This window comes from Amaranthus tricolor, chromosome 13 (genome assembly GCF_026212465.1).
Source record: "Amaranthus tricolor cultivar Red isolate AtriRed21 chromosome 13, ASM2621246v1, whole genome shotgun sequence".
NCBI classification, from domain to species: domain Eukaryota; kingdom Viridiplantae; phylum Streptophyta; class Magnoliopsida; order Caryophyllales; family Amaranthaceae; genus Amaranthus; species Amaranthus tricolor.
The window spans coordinates 3,521,979-3,544,484 of NC_080059.1; the positions used below are offsets into that span (position 1 = coordinate 3,521,979).

General features: G+C 26.3%; 1 protein-coding gene across 1 annotated transcript; it reads left to right on the forward strand.

Moving 5' to 3' along the window:
- Positions 1–14,098: 14,098 nt before the first annotated feature.
- Positions 14,099–20,595, forward strand: LOC130798335 (gibberellin 2-beta-dioxygenase 2-like). Its single transcript, XM_057661273.1, has 3 exons — positions 14,099–14,577; positions 19,528–19,882; positions 19,973–20,595. Exons 1-3 carry the CDS (start codon positions 14,204–14,206, stop codon positions 20,228–20,230), a joined length of 987 nt encoding a protein of 328 aa, XP_057517256.1. The 5' UTR covers positions 14,099–14,203; the 3' UTR covers positions 20,231–20,595.
- Positions 20,596–22,506: the final 1,911 nt, after the last annotated feature.

Here is a 22,506-nt window from a genome sequence, read left to right on the forward strand (position 1 = left end):
CCTCAAAATAATGCTAAATCATAATTTTATTATCACTTTAACTTAGACCAAAAGTTTATTTTACCTCTATTATTCACATATGGTGGCATTTCTTTTAAAAATTTTATATTATAAATCGTTGTGTTACATAGTGATTTTTAATTTTCCTTAAAATCGTAAGTGACATTGCGAAGAATTTTTTATAAAAAAATATTGTTAAAATTGTTAGTTATAGTCATAGTCAACAGCTCAATATTCCGCACAAAATAAGATTTGGGAAAAAAAATATAACTGACATACCATACTCGTAGTGGGACATGGAAAAATGGGCGCACTCCAACCTCCTATATGCTAATAGAAAGCCTTAATCAACTAAGCTATAAAAAAGTCATACATTAGCCAAAATTGGAGTCGGGGGTTTTAAACTTATGACCTTCGACTCATCGTATAGTAAATTATACCAATTAAGCCACCAGATTTTATTGTTAAGAAACTCACTTAACTCTTTATAACTTACATTTTTTAGTTATTTATTTAAAGCGAAATACTCACTGATAAATTGCTAAGTGACCTAGAGATTTACATTTATTTTAAAAGACCACAAAGTTTTGAAAATATAATTTATTTTGAAAACATATTATATTAGTAAATTGTATGTTTATTTATGATTTACTGATATGAAAAAATGATTCATTATGTTATGGTATTTTAATTAGACAAGACTAACAAAGAGAGGGTTAGTTTTATGGTTAGGGTATGCAAAATGATTCGTTAATGTAAAAATTTTTAATTAAAAAGATAACGATAGTCCTTATCGACGTATGGAATATAGACGGTTTTTAATAAAAATTATTTTTTAGATTAAGTGAAACTATTTATATCAGAATAGTTATTGAGCAATATTTATTACAAGGATTTTAGTTGAACACTATTTTTATTATAGGGATTTTTCAATTTAAATTAGAAAATTAACATGTACACCTAAAAGTATGATACAATGTTACATTTTGTAAAACTCTCACCATTAAGTGATTTGGTTAGTTAAGTCACCGAAGAGAATTAGGATTTAGGATGTTTGAAGTAATTATGTTAGTGTTATATCTATTATGTATATTTAAAATGTATTTATATACAAAACTTTATATATTTAAATAAAAACACGTCTTATAGATTTGTGGATTTAAATTTGAATATTTCTATGAGACTCAAACTCGTCAATTTGATATAAATCAAAATCATAAAAATACATTTTTACAAATCCAATAGATAGAATTCAGATCCGTCAAAACAGAGTCGATCTACATATTTGGGTTGGGTCTAATATCCTCTCCCGTACCTATTTGCATATTATCAGTGTCAATTAGAAGTACAATAAGCCCCCATCAATGAGTCATGAACTCATGGTAGCCGACCTTGTTACAAAGATGTGATAGGTAAATGAAATTTGATCCCACGTTCTTATAAATTCCTTTTAGAATAAAGAAAGCATTATTTTTTTGAAAAGTGGTCCGACAGAACAGTAAAAGACAGAGGTACCCTATAGTCCTATATTAGCACTTGACATGTCAATTGTTTTATTACTCCCTCTCTTCCGTTGTCTAATAAAGTTTCCAAAAATAATATTTACAAAAATTTAAAAAAATAAAATATTTTAAATAGTTAATATATTATTTAATTGAATAATAAATTTAATTGGAGAAAAGTAGAAATCAAAAGCATTAAAAAAATATTTAAAAAAAATTAGTGGAAAAAATATGGGGTACATAAGCATTATAAAAATATTAAAGTGAGTATAAATAAGGTTATTTTTGTCCAAAATTTATGACATAAATGGAAATATTTTCTATGAAAACAACAAATGAAACACCTAAAATGGCAAATGAAAACTTCTTTAAGGAACGGAGGGAGTAATTATCTGTAGGAAAAAATTTCCTCTATAATCTATTATCTAATGTGAACAATCTCTACTATTAATTATTTTTATATTATTTAATTTATATATATATATATTTTTATTGACATCACCTCTTGTGATCGGTAGGGATGGGCATGAGTCTTGAAACCAAAGCGTCTAGACTCAACCTAATCCTAATTTAAGGGTTAGGATCCACCAATTTTTGAACCCTATAAGTCGCTTTGACCAACTAATTTTGAACATGTTAATAAAAGCAGCTTGTTTGAATTAGCTTATTTATAATAACAATAAGTTGTTTTAACTTGTTAATTTATCAAACACTAGAATTTAATAATTTGACTACTTAATCATCTATTTATGTCAAAATAAACTAAAATTATTCAATAAACTCTTTTAATTATTGGTATGAAGATTCAAAATAATTTTTAATTATTTTTCCGTTTCATTTTAAAAATGAATAGAATAAAACTTTAATACATAAACTTAATTTTTGAGATGAAAGTATTATGACTAAATATCAAATTTAGATTTATTATAGAATCTTATAATCTTACAATTCGATTCTACTGATTTCAATTTTAACAACTTTATCACCTTATAAATCAAATATTTAAGAGTTTTTAAATTGATATAGTGTTTCCTTAAGAATAAGAATGAATAGTTAAAATTAGGAGAGAAATAGTAATGTTTTGCAATAAAGTAGTGCAAAATTGCAAAAGAAGCGAGTGGTGGATCCATGTATGAATGTACATGAATAAATTCTTCAAAGATGGATAAAAGGTTTTGCAACTTGCTTTTATTTTTTAAAAAATAAATTCTATAAAAATAAGTAATTAAAATCTTATCACATTCATTTTAGCATTCCTTTGCTGACTAATGATACAACTTTTCATTATGACTAACCCGTTCTACTTGTTACTACTCAGCTCCTAACTTATACAAGTTAAAAAAAGTAAATTAAAATAACAAAATTATAAAAAAAACAGTAATATTTGAAAAGAAAGTATACTTCATAAAATATAAATAATTATGGTAGAAACTAAGACAGATGAGATTATAAGCTGCTAGTTTCTTGAGAGACATATTTCAAGTCCAGCTCACTAAAAATTAATGTCTATTTATCATATTCTTAGTGTCTATTTACATTATCCTTAATTCTTACTTACCGTATCCTTAATACCTACTTATAATATTTTGAAAAATATATAATGGGCTGGGTTAGAGATGGTATCTCACAAGAATTTGTAAAATTGTAATTTAATGCTTTCTTATTATATTGTTTATTTCAATTCAATTAAATGAAATTACTTAATCTAGTGTTCGGGAACAAATACTTTATTTTAAATTATAGATTTTAATTATGAATTCATAAATGAAGAATTTGAGAATAACATGGTTTGGGTAGTTATTTTCAAATTCTCAACTTTAACTACTTTAAAAACAATGGTGGAATTTGATCCAAATTTAAATTGAAAAATTTTTTATTTGCTAAACAATAAATTTGAGTCAATTTCAAATTTCCAAATGAAATCATCGTTACCAAATATATATATATATATATATATGTTTGGATAGATGTAAGTGGCTTCACCCTTTCAATTCCTTTCCCTTTAATTATATATATATATATATATATGTATATATATATATATATATGTATATATATATATATATATGTATATATATATATATATATATATATATATATATATATGTATATATATATATATATGTATATATATATATATATGTATATATATATATATATGTATATATATATATATATGTATATATATATATATGATCAAATAAGAAGGATTTTAAAATGAGAAGCATGAGAAGGATTTTTGTTTGATTTTATTTTGTTACTATATATACAAAAAAGAATATTATATTATAAATTAAGAAAATTTTAAAAATTATTTCATAGTTACTTTTCTGTGTAACATAATTACTTTTACAATTATGTGTTTTTGGCTCAGTCGTAACCATAGATCTTTTTTATTTTAGTGAAATTAAGGGTGTAGAGTCCTTTTTACCCTTCTCATTTTCAACCCCTTCTCATTAGATCAAGTCTTTGATTACTTTTATCATGATGTAAATTGTGAAGGTGTTGATAAATAAATAAATATATATATATGTGATGCTTATAATAATTAACAAATGTGTTGGGTGAAATAGGATGGAGAGATAGTAAAAAGTTGTAAGTGTAAATTACACAAATATAAAAAATTAAAGAGGGTGGAATACGAAATACGGAAGTCTAGAACATTGAGAAGCAAAAAAGAAGTTAGATTGGACGCGTCAAAACCGCTGAAAATCAGCGTTTTAAGGAGAGGCCCCAATCTGATGGTTTTCTTTAGATATTAGAGATTCTGGTCAAAAAGCTAGATGTAAATACATTGCATGTTCTGGAACCCAACTTCTCCCATAGAAATTAGTAATTAATGTTTAGAAGTTCGGTTTGGTGGTTGAAATGAATGAAAAGTTAATATGTGTAATTCACATAATTAAATCTCTTAAAAAGTTTGGACAAGTTGTATTAGAACATTTAAAACAAAAAAATTATTATAATCAAAGTTCCATCATTACGAATATGAATGATTGATGCAGTATAGTTCATGAAAAGTTATATTTAAACCTTTTAAATTTTGATTCGATTCGAAATCCGACTGAAAATTAGTTATTTATAATCTAGAAGTTTAATTTGCAACCCGTGACCTAAAATAACCAGCCGAGTCGAAACTAACAAAAAAAATTGGGTCAAACTTGATCAATCTGAATTTGATTGCTTTGACCGTTTTGAGTTTCATGTCAGCGTTTTCAGTTTCATTTTAACATTTTTAGTTTTATATCATTATTTTTGATTGAAATCCGCTATAACTTTTAGTCATTTTAATATATTAAATCAACATTCATTTATTCTAACCATAAAATCTATATATGGTCTTTTTTATTTTAAAATATATTCTATAAAAGCAAAAAAATTATAATATATTATTTAAAGATTTAATGATGAAAAAATAATTATTCCAAACTCTTATCCGTTGAGTTGATCTGAATTCGATCCGACTTGAAACTAACTCAAAATGATATGATTGACCTAATCGAAAATGACCTGATTTGAAATCCGTACGCTGAACCAATTTGACAAACCTAGTTACATCGCAAATTATATTCATTATTTATCGTCATTTAATACTAACAACCAAACACGCTCTTACAATATAATGTTTTTTTAAAAAAATAGTGATCTAATATGGTATGTTCTATTCATCATATTCCCATCATATATAAATAATTGTTACTCGGTCTTCATTATTGTTGTTACTATCATTTGCTTGCGTTGTGCTCTAGTCTAATCTACTGACGACTAGTATCTATCTGCTTTATTATTCATTCCCACGTTGATGTATGATTAATATTAGATGTTGATATTATGTTGAAAATTATACAATTAGACACACACTTAAACAGCAACTCAAATTGACTTTAAACACTATATTCTTTTCTGGCTTTTGATAAGATTTGGAAGAAATATATATAATTGACACTGTTGTTTGTAATATATCTATTTGCTGTATCAATTATCATAATGGATTTCTACGTTGTGTTATATGCTACACTTAAAAATATAAATAATTGTGTTATATTTATCAATACTAGCTATTGTAGAATTAATTTATGGGTTGATATATATAGATATATAATAAAAAATATATTTTTCTTTCTTTATTTGAGTTTATTTTAAAATGTAAGAAATATGATAGGCAAATTGCATACAACCATTATTATACTATAAGGACTTATTTATTATAGTAATTATCATTCTTTTAGATAAAATTTAAGTTCAAATCTCACCTATTTTTTTCCCTCAAACCTATTAAATACTTCATTCATTCTGAAATATTTACTACATTACGGTTATTGTATTATTCATCGTTCAAATTTATTTTATACTTTCATAATATTAATTTTTTAAAATTTTTAGATACACATAGTTAATGTATAAATAAAGAAAATTAGACATTAAATTGCGTAATAATAAATATAATAAAACGAAGAAAACAATTAAAAAAATTAATAAATGAAAGTTGGCCAATTTTAAATTGGTCAAAGTTGATAGTTTTAACTTCTCAATGACCACAAGAAAAACACAAGTACAAGTCCAACCTGTGTAATTTTCCTTTTTCTCTCAAGAGAAAGTCGTGAGTAGCGCGCAAGCTAAGAAGTAGTTGTTATCATACTTGCTTGTCAGTATGACTAATCCACTTGTGTTGGTCCATTAGGATAGGAATTGATTCTTTGGGTCTTGTTGTTTCACTAATTTTCTTATAGATCAATGTTCAAATTTGCAATATAGAGTAATGGGTTGACCAGTGATGGAAGAAATAGAATTATTATAATTTTAAGATTTTATCGAAAATACACGATCAAATTCAAAATATATACGTGTTTTAATTTGGATTAGCGTTCTCATATTCAAATCTACTCAAGGCACAAATCCGTGCTAAATCTGACCCTTACTTGATCCATGCCCTAACCTACAATAATTTTAGACTCATTTTTATAAAGTTATATTTATTTTGACCTAATTAAACTTTTATACGAACTATAAATGCTCGAATTAATTAGATCCATATAATGACTTATTTAAGTTGCTACATGCATCGAGTTTAGGTTTGGATTGATAACCCCATCTTTTATTTACTAGTAATATAAATTATTGAAAAGAATTAACTCCCCATCCTACCTCTTGTTTTGACTTATTGTGCCTCTTATGATCGAGATTATAATAATTAAACTTTGCTATCGTGGAATACTTTACACATGCAAATTACTAGAAACCCTATGATCTTTTGACCACCGTTGTTTAACTGTGTAAGCTAAGTGCACGTGCATGTTTGGTAAATGTACACCCAAGTGTCTTCCATCCACTACTAATTTATTACCAAAAGCCAAAAGCAATATAAACACAACTTTAAATAATTCTCTAACCGCCTCATTAGTCAACACAATTATCAGGTTTTTTGACCATTTTTTGCTTAAAATAAATTAATCGAATCTTTCTTCTAATTATTAAATGAATTTTTAATCAATTAATAATAAATTAGATTAATTAATGAATCTTAAACCCAATTAAGTACCATTTAGGCTTAGGCGGCCGCTTAGCTAGTACTGTATCAGTACTTGCCTAACTTGATTATGCGTTTTTCTAATATTTAGAAGAACGAACTTATTATATATTTATTTAAATTGGGTGGTTAGTTGTTAGATCAACGACTATTTTCTATGTAACATTAATTTGATCAATTTATAATTGAAACGTCATAAAAAAAACTTCAAAATTAAAGAATTGTGTCCGAGAATTAATGTAACATAATATAAATTATACATCTACAATACAAGTGACACTTGCTAGAGAATAACATACGATTTTAGAGTAATAGAATTAGACTAAATAAAATTAAATATACAATCCTAATAGGTTGCAAAAAATAGATTAAGAATCTATTATTAATACATTAAATATATTTAAAATAAAAGATAATTTTACCATTAATAATGTATTAAATTTATTTATAGAGTTTTGAAAATGTTCTTTAAGTGAAGACTTCTTAGTAGTCAAATTGAAGAGTACTGAGGAGAAGTTTGCCCTTAAGCCATGTGGCTACCAAGAGAGCGTCCAAATAATAAAACCCGCTTAATAGTTTATTTAAGATGCTTTGTCTAATTAAAAATCAATTTCTTACAACACCAAATAATTAAAGTGTTAATTAATGTTGTATACATAATTAATTGTTAGGTTATGTTTCTACTTAACCGGCCTTCCGACATGAAACTAAAGGCATATGTTTGAGATGAGAAAGCAACTCAAGCCCTAACTTTAAGGGAGTCTAAAAATTACAAAAACCAAAAGCAAAACAATAATGAATGTCAACATTTTAGGTTTCAAATTTATGCCGGCAATTGATATGTTAAATACTTATTCCTCAATTTGTAGGACAATTCCACTACATATACACATGAAAGAATCAATGTAAACTAATATATTTTTTACAAATTATAGTTTTTTTTTCGTATTACAACCACCAAAGTATTAAAATATACACTATGTAGGCCAAGTCACTGAATTTCGACTAATTAATCTTCCAATAATCATTAATCATCTCTAATTACCTTTAATTTTATATTTTTGATTTTATCCATTAAAAAAAGCAAAAACCTCTCACAACCCTTACACCACCCCACCCTCCCACCACCCTTCAGACCACCCACCCCTGCCCGGCCTCCACCACTTCCCCTGAAGCCCCTTCCCTGGCCACCCCTTTCTCGCAACCCACCCCTCCCCTAAAACCAATGATCCATTTTAGACATTACTCTCACTTTAGATGCTGAAATTCTAAAGATATGATCCATAAGAGTTCTAAGTAAATGTCACAAAATAAGGAAAAGAATTCCCTTTAATATAAATATGCTTATTTTAATTTATCAGATTCCCTCACATGAGACTATTTGGATTTAGAAATACAGATGCAAGACATGTCATTCTCATACATAGAGTTAAATATTTCACTTGAAAGAAGGGGTGAATGAGATTCAAATTCATAACTCTTATGTCATGTTCGCTCTAATACCATATCGAGAGATCAACTTAATCAAAAACTTAAGTTGATGGATAAGACTTCAAGATATGTTATAATTTAGTACTATCTCCGTTTCAATTTGTTTGCTATACCTTAAGAAAAACTATACCAATGGGCTCTCACACTTTTGGTTAAAGTGTAACCAATAAAGTGAATCAGGAGTATCATTCTCATTTTTTAACATTGGTGTGTGCGCTTTAATTTGTATGTATTATCTAAACGGATTTTTATCTATTACATAATTATTGTTTATGCAAAAGCAAGCTAGAGAAATCCTACAGATTACAGGGCAAAAGGAAAGAAAATTAATACTATTTGTATATGGTGAACTCCCTGTTACAAATGAGAACAAAAGAAAAAATCCCTATTATTAGTCAAACTCATGATTCTCAACACTTAATGTTTTATTCTAGAATCCTTAATAAGTCGTTCAACAATTAACATAATAAAGTCTTAATAGAATCTCTTACGCCAATTATGATTGCAATTGTAATATTAGAAAATGATTTCTTAAACAAATGGAATTAGTGAAGATTAGAGAAAAGCAAAGGTAGGTGCAAAGCAGGTAATGTGACAGCTTATTAAAGCAATTATTGGTGATCAACATTTACCTTTACCTTTATTATGAATTAAGGCACTAATAATGAGATTAATAGAGTCAATTTAGGAGCATGTTCAAAATAGGAAGGAAAAAGTCAAACACAAATGTCATTCTCAGTCTCATCTCATAGTCCCGCACCCCCTCCATACATCTCAAACTGGGTTATGCTCTAAGCTCCACACGCACTTACATATGCATTGACAATTCACCTTGAGAATGAAATTTGAAAATTTCATTTTCCTTTTTATTTCATTGTTAGTAATTTTACTATGAATTATGATCTTGAGTTTTCCATCATTTTTATTTTGATCCAAACCTTTCCTTCGCAATCATAGGCCAAGATAAGAATGCCGGTTTGGGCCATGGCCCTTTCTCAATGTTTGAAATTTGATTATCGGCTTAAACTTTTCGTTGAGTTTGTTATTTGACATGTTATCAGAAGCCATAATGAGAAAATATCATAAGTTTAAATTTCAACCATCCCTCATTTAAATTGGAATATACTCCATGTCATGTATGAAGAGGGTGTGTTACATCCACACCTCTAGAGTCTAGCCTAAAGGGCTCTCTTGTGAGAAGTCATGTTAAAGTATATAAAATATTCCGATGCCTTAACCATTCAATTAACAGCAAGTCTTGTACAAGACTATCTCATTGTGAGACGGGCCCATACAAGCAGCCCAATTAATGTCTGTTTTAAAAAAAATTTAAATAGGTAAATGAAAACCAATTTTTTTTCATTTTTTTTAAAAATTAATATTGGGTCAGTTCATATTAAATTGTCTCACGATGAGACGATCTTAATAAAGAATTTGTCTACAATTAATACAAAGTATAAAATTACAAAAATAATCCAACCCAAAACCTACATGAAATGATCAAAATTGCCCAAATCTTAAAAATAGAAATATTAGTGGACGTGTAATATATATTCAAATACAATACCTCCTTTAAGAGAAATTAAAAATACTTCATAATAATAAAATTAAAAATATGAAAAAAAAATTAAAAAAAATGGACAAAGTGCCGCTGGTAGCAGGTTGGATGTCTGAAGGCAAATCCATGGTTGGCCAACTTATTTCCCTCGTCCCCCACTACTAACGTGGCTATTTATCAACCCTTTGATTATCCTTTCATCATCTCTCCATCCATACCCATTCCATCACCATTCATGATCACCTTTACCATACATTACAACATCACCTTTGTTATGTGGCTAATTTATGAAACCAAGATAGGAAGCTAATTAGTTGGGAATTAACATTATTAGACTCATAACTAATTCTTCCTCCTGTCTTTATAAAATACAACACTTATACTTTTTAAACTATTAGTTTGTCCCAAAATTTTCATTGATTTATAATAAATTATAGTTAAGTAAGTAAAATGTTGTTAAGTTTGTTTTAAAATAGTTTTCAAATATTTATAATTTTTAGATATATATAATGGGAGATTTTAAATCTTCAAAATACTCCTATTACATTGGATTGTGAGAAAATTCTAACATTGCATATAAATAAAGACGGATAGTTTTAGAGAAAAATTTTATTACTCATTAAACAAAAATACATACGATCTAGAAGAAATTAAACAGAAGGTCCGATCCGTAAGAGGCTAAGACAAAGGGAGCAAAAACCAAACATGGCCAAAGTCATAACAACAATGAGCTAGACTCATACCTAATCATTGTTCCATTTAAGAATCACAAATTCTCCTATGAGATGGCTACACTCATGCAAGTATGCAACCTTCGGTTCAACCGTTCAACCCATAGAAATTTTTTTACATATTATTTTCAAGTCTTGAAACTTTCATTTCTGTTAAGGAACCAACTCAACTAAAAGCTTAAGCTTATGGATAAGGCCCCTGGATATCTGATATATTTAAACACGCCCCTTCACACGAGAGCCCTTTGGGCTAGAAGTGTGCTTACATGGCGCTATATATTCCACTTTAAATGAGGGGTGATTGAGATTCGAACCCGTGACCTCTTGTCACGTTGACTTCTGATACCATGTTAAGGAACCAACTCAACCAAAAGCTTAAGCTTATGATTAAGGCCCCAGGATATTTTATATACTCTAACAATTTCAAAACTTAAAATGTCAATTCCAAAGCTTACCTACTTCAAGTTACAATCTTCCTTCTCCAAAACTCTAAGTTTATTTTTTAACTAACTACTCCTTCAACCATTTAAATGTTCATTCCAAACCTTATAATTCGTATTCCAACCCTTACCGTCCTTACTAGCTCCAAGCCTAAACCTTTCTTCACCAAGACTCAAATTGACTACTCCAAGACTTCAAATGACTATTCTTTGGTTTTAAAGCTGTCAATTTCAAGGCTAAAATGCAAATTTTAACATTTAAATCACTCCATACAAAACTTAAAATAACAACTTTAAAAACTAATTTTAAATAAAAAATAAATTTTCATAAAAGAATAATTTGTAACACATTGGTTACACATGTTAAGTGGTCTTACAGGAGACTTACTGATTAAGAATTCATCAAATTTTCATTTGTTATTGTTTCTAAATTCTACGTGATCAAAACACATTTTATATCCCATTTTAGTGTGTAATCTAACTAATAACAACACACATAAATGAGCCTCAACTACTACTAATTCCACATCTAACAAGTTATTTAATGTTAAAACACCTTCTTAAATGGTCCTATAAATGTATAATCCTAAGGTACCTTCAATCCCATTACTTATTCTCATGTGTATACTCCATCAATTCTTTAATATATATATATATATATATATATATATATATATATATATATATATATATATATATATATATATATATATATATATATGTATATATATATATATATATATATATATATGTATATATATATATATATATATATATATATATATATATATACATATATATATATATATATATATATATATACATATATATATATATATATACATATATATATATATATATATATATATATATATATATATAAAACTTATAATAATATTCATTAAAAAAATCTTTAAATAGTAAATAAAATGAATTTCACATATTATCCAATAGGAGTAAGTTTTTTTTGAATAAATAGGAGTAAGTCATTTAAAATAAAGAAGATTATAGAAATCAATAATATTAAGTTTATTATTCATTCAAATAAATAATATGTTTATTTTAATTAGTAAAATGAGGAGGATAATACTATTATTTTGCAGACCTTACTTTCTATAAATAATCATAAATTCATTTAATGATCCACGGGTAAATAACATTTCTCCAACATTGAATAAGATGGAATTAGTACTTATTTTTAATGTCGGAAACCATTTATATCTATTTTGCAAACCTCTGTGATCCAACTTTAAGTTTTAAATGTACAAAGAATTTATCTAAGAATATACATACTCCAATAACTAGAATCAAGTTTTGTTTCAAATAAAAATAAAATAGTATATTTTTTAGATAAGATTTAATTTTCACCAAATTCTAGTTCCATCAACATATATCATGTAATAAAAAAAAATAATTTGCAAAGTAACGCTACTTTAAATTTATGGTGATATATATATATATATATATATATATATATATATATATATATATATATATATATATATATATATATATATATATATATATATATATATATATATATATATATATATATATATATATATATATATATATATATATATATATATATATATATATATATATATATATATATATTGGATTTAGTATCATTTATTAGATACTTTAACAACAAGAAAAAATTACTTAAAATATTCCAATCTTTTCATGATTTTCATACAATAATCTCACCTATTAATTAACCATGAATAATGTCAACTTTGAGGAGTATTTTCCTAGAGTAAACTTGGTAACCGGATGGCTTGCTATATATAGCAAGTTTTATTTTTTTAAAAATAAAGAGTAATTAAAAATAAAGTGTCGGAAAAAATGTAAAAAAATGTTTATTTATTTTATTATTCAAAATTTTTTCTGTAAATTTTCAAAATTTACATTAATTTTCATTTTACTTTTTTGGTGAATTACCTACTATAGCAGGTCATCGGATCACCCAAGTTTAGTCGAGTCAAATACCTTCTAAAGTAGGGCTTATTTATGGTTAATCAATAGGTGTGATTATTGTAGGAAAATTATGAAAATATTGGATTATTCTAGGTAATTATTCTTTATGTAAAATCATACTAAAGCTTTTGGTGACATATAATCTAAACACATATCTCATAAATACCACAATAGACTATGATAAAAATTACATATGTCATTAAAGGCCAAATAAAATATTACTAAATTATTTTATATTGAAATTTAAAATAAAAATTAATAATTATTACATTAAAACTATAAATTATTGACTTTTTTTCAATATTAGTAAATCTGAAGTCACAAAAAAATTTATTTTATATAGTGTGACAAAAACAACTATGTTAACCGAAAAATTACACCCATTATATTTATTTTTATCATTTATTATGCAAAATTAGCAAGTTATAATGATCCTATCCAATACTCGTACGAAAAGGCTGAGGTCTTTCACTGTCCAAAAAGTACAAAACAACAATTGAATAAAAATAAATACAAGGGGTAGAATCCCGGGACAAATTTTCCGCTCTATCCTATTTAGAGTCCAATTCACTAATTCTATTATTATTTTAATTGATTAAAATTAAATATTAATATTAATAATTTTAATATTAAGATGATTAAAAAAAATTAGTTAAATAGTATTAAAAGCCCGTAAAAAATACTTATGCTGAATAAAAAATATTACATTATAAAAGAAGAAAAATAAACATAACCCCAAAAGGTCCCACCATCCATCACAAATTCACAACCCCCGTTTCGTCTTCCTTTCATACTTTATTCCCATTATTTTAAGAGTCAATATTCTATATTTGACCATCCTCTTATATATATATACCACTACAACTCTCTTATTTTCTTCACATTCTTCTACAACACACGTAAAATTCCCCACCAAAATAATCTGCACAAATTTAAAATATCAATCGATTGTAATAAATTAATAATATAAAATCATGGTTGTAGCATCTCCAAATCCCCTAAAGTGGACTAAGAAAACAAAAGCAGTAGGAGTTCCAACCATTGATCTTTCTCTAAAACATCAAGATAAGTCCACTTTATCCAAGCTCATTGTTGAAGCTTGTCAAGAGTTCGGCATTTTTAAGGTTATTAATCATGAGATTAACTCCCATGTCGTTAATTCTCTTGAGAAAGACGGCATGGATTTTTTTGCCATGCCGTCTTCAGAGAAACACCGTGCTGTGGGTCCCACCGTCCCTAAACCTTTCGGATACGGATTTCGTAATATCGGTAACAATGGTGACGTCGGTGATCTCGAGTACCTTATTGTTCACGCTAACATCGCCGATACTCGTCCTTCTTCACTCAGGTAACACAAATCTTCCTACAACATTTAATGTTATTTTTTATATTTTTATGATAAATTTAGTTCTAATAAAATAATATAAAATTTTCGTATAAATTTCGAATATATATCGAGTATTTTTATAGTCTGCATGGGCAGGGGATCGGAAGCTCTGTAACAAAGTATTTGGCTAGATAATAAAAAATGTAACTTAAATGCAATTATAAATGAAGCGTTTTCATTGTAAAATCAGTTCAATTAGATTGATATAATGTACATTATAACACTTAAAAAAAACACTACAATGACAATCTTAAAGTTGTCAAGTATATTTTTAAACTAATTACTTATAAAATTATGATTTTAAAATAATTATTTATAAATTTAAAGATGCTTGTTATAAAAAATAAGAGCATTGTCGGCCAAGGAAAATGTGCTATGTAATAAGAGAAAAGTAGCACAGTTGACATGACGTGTTAAGAGTATGGTACAGTGTTACAATTTGATTTCTTCTTCTTAACTTGTCCTAGTTATCAAGTACTTTTAATAATAATTTTAATTATTATGGAGTTAAGGAAATAATCACATTTTTTCAATTTTTTTATTTTTGACATTACGATATATATATTTTTTTTAATTATATTTGATTATTTATGGCTATAATAATAATAATAATTATTATTATTGTTGTTTTGAATTGAAGTACTTAGTAATAAAACATGGGCTTAATTTGTTTAGTAATGTCCTATTTTATAGACATTGACTTTTGTTCTAGATTTTCTTATTTGAATTTCTTGTTAAAGTAATTTTTGATTGGTTGAATTGACCAACAAATGCAGCATGGAAATGGATGCTAAATATATAATGATTTGAATCCTAATGTGGAACATGGAAAGATATGCATGAATTTCTAGATATTATTTTTTTACTCGGTTCAAGGAATCCTAGCTATTTCTTTGAATTTGCAATCTTTAGTTAAAGCTTTTTGCATGCTTATTGGATATTATTTAATTATTCTATTGAATTTATTTTTAGTTTTAAATTCACGCTTTTTTTTTAATTCTTACTATAATTTTTTTGCCTTATTTATTCCTTACTATAAGTCATTAGCTTTTACATGTCTCTTTTAAAAGTTATAATGATAATTTTTTAACATAAAAATAGCAATTTTTAATCCTTATGTAAAACCTTTTGCATAGCTATTAAACAAAACAGAGGAAGTATATTGTAAGAAAATAATAGTGTAACATATTATAGATTAAGTAATTTCCTCTTACATCATTTTGTAAATATTGATAGAATACAATAATTATAGATTTATTTAAAAATTTAACAAGAAATTCATCAAAAAATATACTCATATATTTTTGACAACTCTTCATTTTAAATTTCCATAAAAGGAGTTGAAGGATGACCGTTTTATGATTTGGCATGGTCAAAAGCCGTACCAACCATATAAAAAACAAGTATAACTGTATAAGTATATAACAACATGATGTGTTCATATAGTGTACAATACACCTCTATCCCATTTATCCTATTGAATTAGGATAGAGAAAATGTGAGTTGTTTTTAAGAAAAAATATTTGATAATAAATAAATATATAATTTTGTAAAAGATATATTATCAAAAGCAAATTATAATGTATGGATGAGATTAAAACAAATAATAAATTTATTTAAAAAATAAAAATAATATAAATAAAAAACACTTTAAAATAAAAAATAATACTAAATGAGAGGGATGTAGTAAGTATTATTAATTGGCATGCATTCATTCATGCCATAGAATATAATATACAATATAATTTAGTTATTTAATGCCTACTACATACAAGTAGTCAAGTAGTATTCTCTATAATATAAGAATGCAAATAATGGCCATAGGAAAAGTTTATGTGTGTATGTGGCTTAACATAGAAACTAACATTTACACATAGCCATTATTGTGCAACGTATCATCATCATCATATGATAGCTACCTTCTCCACGACTCCACGTTGCTTCTCTATCACATTATTTATTTGGTGAACTTTTATTTGGTGATCATTATATTATCAATAATCAAAATATTCATTACAAATATACTTCCTTTAAAAAATCTATAATATATAAGAAAAATCTTGAACATTAAATTGCTAAAAGTAGCATAAAATGAGCTGTTACGTATAATATACATTCTTAGTTTCAATAATATATTTATCAAGATTTGTAATGACACAGTTACACTTACATACTGATTTTATTTACTTTATTAATTATAAATATTATAAATTAAACTTTTTTGTTCTAATTAAACATGCTTTTGGATAATAAAATTTATTATCCTTTTATATTTGAGTGTTGCTATATATTTTTTCAATTGTTATCTTAATTTAATTGTTGTTTAGATATCACTCCTAAAGAAAAAAGCATAATTACTATGTTATGATTAGTATCTTTTCACATTGTTTACGTGCCAAATGAAGAAAAAATTAGTTGGGATGTAAGATGAGCTACCAATAGATTTGCTATATCTATATCTAATTAGTGTCCCTACGTCTAATCATAGGTGGAAGATCTAATTAGGACATTCTCTTTCACAAAATCTAGAGGAAAGTAGGATTATGTGTTAGTTATCTTAATTAATACTCCTATTAATCAGAATAGAGTAGCCCATTTTGACTTGAACTGTTTTATTTTCATCAGACTTAAAATTGTTGATAAGTTTAAAGAGGGAAAATACTTTAGCGTATGGTATAAAGTTGTTTATGTCAAAAAAAATTTTTGATAAATTTTGTTACATAGTGTTTAAAATTACAAATTGGGTCTTGTTTAAGTCATAACTCATACTTTGTATGTTTAGAGTTAATTAATGAGACGTGATTCTATCTTTAAATCTAACCTCAAACTCATTACATTTATTCAAGAATTTGCCGATATTTTTGTTTTGGTCCGTACTTTTTATTTGTAATATTTCTATTTCGAATAACGTCCTTTTTAATTCTATCCAAACAATTTAATTAATTTTTATTTATTTGTTATTGTTATTAGTCTAAAGTTGTTCATTCAGATCATCGGGTCGATTTTGAGTCAGATGTTTCGAGTCGTTTCAAAATCGAGTCTTGTGTCTACATTAATTTACGTAATTGTAAATTTTTTTAAATCGTGTTAAATCGAACTCAGTTATAAGGCTAGCTAAATCGTTAACTCCGTTTTATAAACACTTATTGCATAATTTCCGTTGTTGGAAGCTGAATTTGAACAGTAATGTTATAGTCAAAATGATAAGAGTAAAAAATTTTGCCAAATAGAGGGAGTAATATAATCATGTGTCATTTCCCATACATGAAGGAATCCAGTTTTTGATGGAGTTTCAGAGAGTAGGCAGTACAAATAGGGGTCACAGTAATTCAAACAACATTGGCCTTCGTAAACCTAATAGTCTTATATAGCGTTGAAACGGATTCATAAAGCAACCACTTCAAATTCATTTGATTCCTTTATCTCATATATCAAATCAAATCACTTCAACCACTTGGAGTATTCAATTTCTACTTTATTTTTTTTTTCATTATACCTTAATAGTAATATGTTATTTTCACTTGAAAGAATTTCAAAATGAATTAATAATTATATATATGTAAATACTTTTTGTATTTTATTGTACTTGTTATATTTTTCCTATTATATTATTTTAAATAACTTATTAAATTACTATTTTTCAAAAAAAACTATTTAAATATCTATTTTGTCCTTTTGCTTTTTTCTTATTTTATATACTTTAATAATTTTTATCCTTACCTTTTTGAGTTTTAACGTTGTTTTTATCATAAAAATATTTATTTTCTACTTTTGTGCAAAGTTATCATGTAGCCAATAAAACATAGCAAGTACCTACTCCTTCTGTCTTTTTTTATTTGCATTAAAGAGAAATTGGATAATTTTTAATAATGTATGAATAAAATTAAAAGAAAATTAAAAATATATAAATAAAATTAAAAAAAATAACAGACAACTATAAAAAATAAAAATATTGCAAATTAAGTGGCACCTATCAATGTGTAAGTATAACTAGTGGCTCTTAAGAGTGAGAAAAGTAACTGCACAATCTGAATGTGTTGGTGTCACAGTCATTTTCTAAATAGAGGGTGAAAGGTACTCCATTTACAACTTTCCAATAGGAGAATCTACTCTACCTCTGAATTCTGATACCTACCTTCCTTATTACTTATTACTCCATCACATGTTCTTTTACATCATCTCTTCTAAAAATATTTTACTTCCAACCCTTTATGAATGTAGGGAAAATATCTTTTAAGTATTAGATTTTTTTGAATGAAACAAAATTTCATACCGCCCCTATGACACTAAATTTGTCAAAAAAAAAAAAATTAATTTGATCATTAATTGTTTTATAATTTCTATTTGTTATAATGCCTCAAGTTAATTTTCTCACTTTATCATAAAATTTAACTTTTTTTTTTACTTTTCTTAATTGCCAATCAATTACCTTTAAGAAAATTGGTGGGTCAAAAAATGTACTTTGCATCTTGGAAAAAAGTCGATTTTGAAAAGTTGTCAATAAATATGATAGTCTATAAAAATTAGTACATAAAATATGTAAAAGAATCATTATATGATTTGGTGCAACTCATAAATTGATACATTTTGTTATAATTGAAATACTCCTAACATTTATGTTTTTCAATTTGCTTCTAAAGAATTATTTATCTTTTTTTATATACTTTAAATAAATATTTGAAAGGGTTGAAATCTCTTTAGAGATAAATGTCAACTATAGCTTACTTGTAAGCTTGGGTAGTAATGTCTGATGATGCAATGTTAGAGATAAATTATTGAAGTGGCCCAATGCAATTCTAAGTAATGAATTTGTGATAGTTATTAACTTATTATATTGATTTTGATGTAAGCATTGTATTTGTAATACTTATTATTATGTTCTAAAAATAAATCATATTTTTGTATTTGCAGCGAAACTGTGAATGATTATGTGGGAGCAATAACAGATTTAGCATGTGAATTACTAGATTTGATTGCTGAGGGATTATGGATTCCAGAAAAAACTATTTTCAGCAAATTAATCAGAGACGTCCAAAGTGATTCTCTCCTTAGGCTGAATCACTACCCTCAACTTAAGAATTGGGACCCAATAATTAACGTTTCAGGAGAACGCATTGGATTTGGAGAGCATTCTGACCCTCAAATCTTGACCATCTTAAGATCTAATGATGTGGGAGGACTCCAAATTTGCACGCCAGATGGTTTATGGCTGCCTGTCCAACCTGACCCCAATGCCTTCTACATTATGGTGGGGGATTCTCTCCAGGTTAGTTAGTAACTGTACGTAGTCGCAATTTATTTCATTAAATTTTCTTATGAATTAAACTTATTAATGTTGACATTTCGACAAATATAGGTATTGACAAATGGAAGATTCGAAAGTGTGAAACATAGGGCGATGGCGAATAATTCTCTAAGTAAGGCAAGAATGTCAACTATTTTTTTTGGTGCTCCTCCTTTGAATGCAACAATTTCTCCAATACAAGAAATGGTGTCACCATTAAATCCAAGTCTGTATGAGCCTTTTACATGGCTAGAGTATAAGAGAGCAATGAATGCTTCAAGATTGAGTGATTGTCGCCTCAACCTCTTCAAGAGACGCAGTGGTCAATGATTTTTTTTTTTTTTAGTTTTTTAAGGCAAATTCGTAGTTTAGTAGTAATAGAATGAAGAAGAAGGATAAACTTTCTATTTTTGGTTCAAGCTCCATCATGATGAATATTATAGTTATGAATGAACTTGTGGTGGGCTAGTAGCTAGCTAGTTGGATAGAGACATTTGGGTAAAGGGGGAAATGATTGTACATATAATCTTGGATTTTTTTAGGAATTGGTATTATTGGTGGGTGATCTCATTTTGTGTTATAAGCTAGATGTAACTTGGGTGGAAGGCACCTTCCATTATTTCATTGCAATGTAGGCCTATGCCTTAATTAATTAATTAATTAATTAATTAAAAGTATCAATGTTTTTTTTTTTATATATTTTCCTTTGTTGCAAAACTTATCTAAGAATTCTAGTTGATCACTTGGTATGATTTATTATCTAATATACTAATGTTGTAGTATGTGATTGATAAAAGAAATTCGATGATACAACTGTTATGATAAACTTCTAAAATGTTCTTTCATATTTATATTTGTTTAAAAAAAATTTTATAACAGTAATTTTAAAAGTTTTTTATTGTTTTTCTTTTAATTATAGAGTAGGCGTATGAAAGAAAATAATTAATGAGAATTATATTAAATTTAAAATTTTAATTGAAAAAGTAATACTTACTTTCTAATTGAAATAAAACCTGATTCTTACTAGTATAGTAGAGTGTATTTTCTAGTTGTTCTTTGCTCACTAATTTCAATCATATTACTCAAGTAGAGCACCAAGGAAATCAAATTCATGACAAAGTCTAATTGAAGCATAACATGACTCATCTCATGATAATTGATTTGTATAGAGCAATTTCATGACGTAATCATTTCCCTACAAGAAAGTTCATAGATGCATACCTTGTTGACAATGACAAATGGAAAAGATTGGGTATAATGATGAATGCTACCTTAGTGTGACAAAACCTTGAGTAATTGATACCATTTGTGTTGATAATGATTGTTCCATTTTAAGTCGACCATAATGATTCAATGATGAATTTTTAGCCGAATTAACAATAATGTAATTTTTTTTTTTCATTTTCTCCTTGTAATTTTAACTTGGGTATAGAATAGGCGGAAAAAAAAAGAATATATAATCATAAGAAGACAGTCAGAATCGAAGTCAAATTCATTCCTGAGAAAGTGTATATATATGCTCAAACTGAGATAATACATGAAAATTTAATGATGGCATTACATTATCTTTTCTAGTCTCATTTAACAAATTTTTCGGTTAATTTTTTGTTTTATTGCTAATTAATGTAAAAAATTCAAAAAATAATAAGAAAAAGATATAATAACTGATTACAAACAACCCTTATAAATATCAAATATGAAAATTTAACATTCATCAACTTGCAACAAATTTTAAGAACAATAGATTTCAAATATGAAAATTTTAAAAGAGTCAATTCAAATAAATGATCATAATTTTGTTGATGTTGTAGTCTCTTCATATACCATAATAAATCTAAAATCTATTGAGTAAAATTAAATTAAATTGAAAATATAAACAAGTTTAATTTATTATTATTTTATACTTGAATTTAAAATCAACTTTGAAATAGATTCAATAATTCAATTAAGATAAATTTATAAAACTAACTCAATATCAATATATACTTTATTAATCACCCTTCAAAATATTTAAAACCTTAATTGTCAAAATTATAAAACAATTTTCTAATTTATGGATGATTTCTTCTTTTGAGTTATTAGTATATACTAAATTAATTAGAAAGAAGTACTTCTTAATTATAATGAATCATCAATGACTAATGCATTAATTATGAAGTAATAGAATGTCTGTAGTATCAAAATAGAAAGTAGTATTAAGTAAAACAATTAATTTACATCTTATTAATCAAAGATGATTATGGTGCAGTGGTATGATGCTCATGTAAAACCTAATTTTAGGTAGTCACAGGTTTGATCCTTAGCTGCTTAAATGTTTTAGAATTTTAATTTTTTTTATGGGGTTGCATATGCAACCCAAGTGTTAAGCTGGGCCCGCCCATGTTATAGGCTTGCATGGGCTTTTGTGTGGCTCAACTCTTATGCTCAAAAGTAGGAAAGTTTTTGTAGTATAAGTTTTTTATAGAGCTGCTCTAAATTATTTTAGTGTGTACTAACTTTATAAGTTATAATAATAAGTATTTTCTAATAATTGTACTTTTTTAATAGAATTTCCCAATATACTTGTAAATATAAAATAAAAATACATAATAATATGGACCAAATCC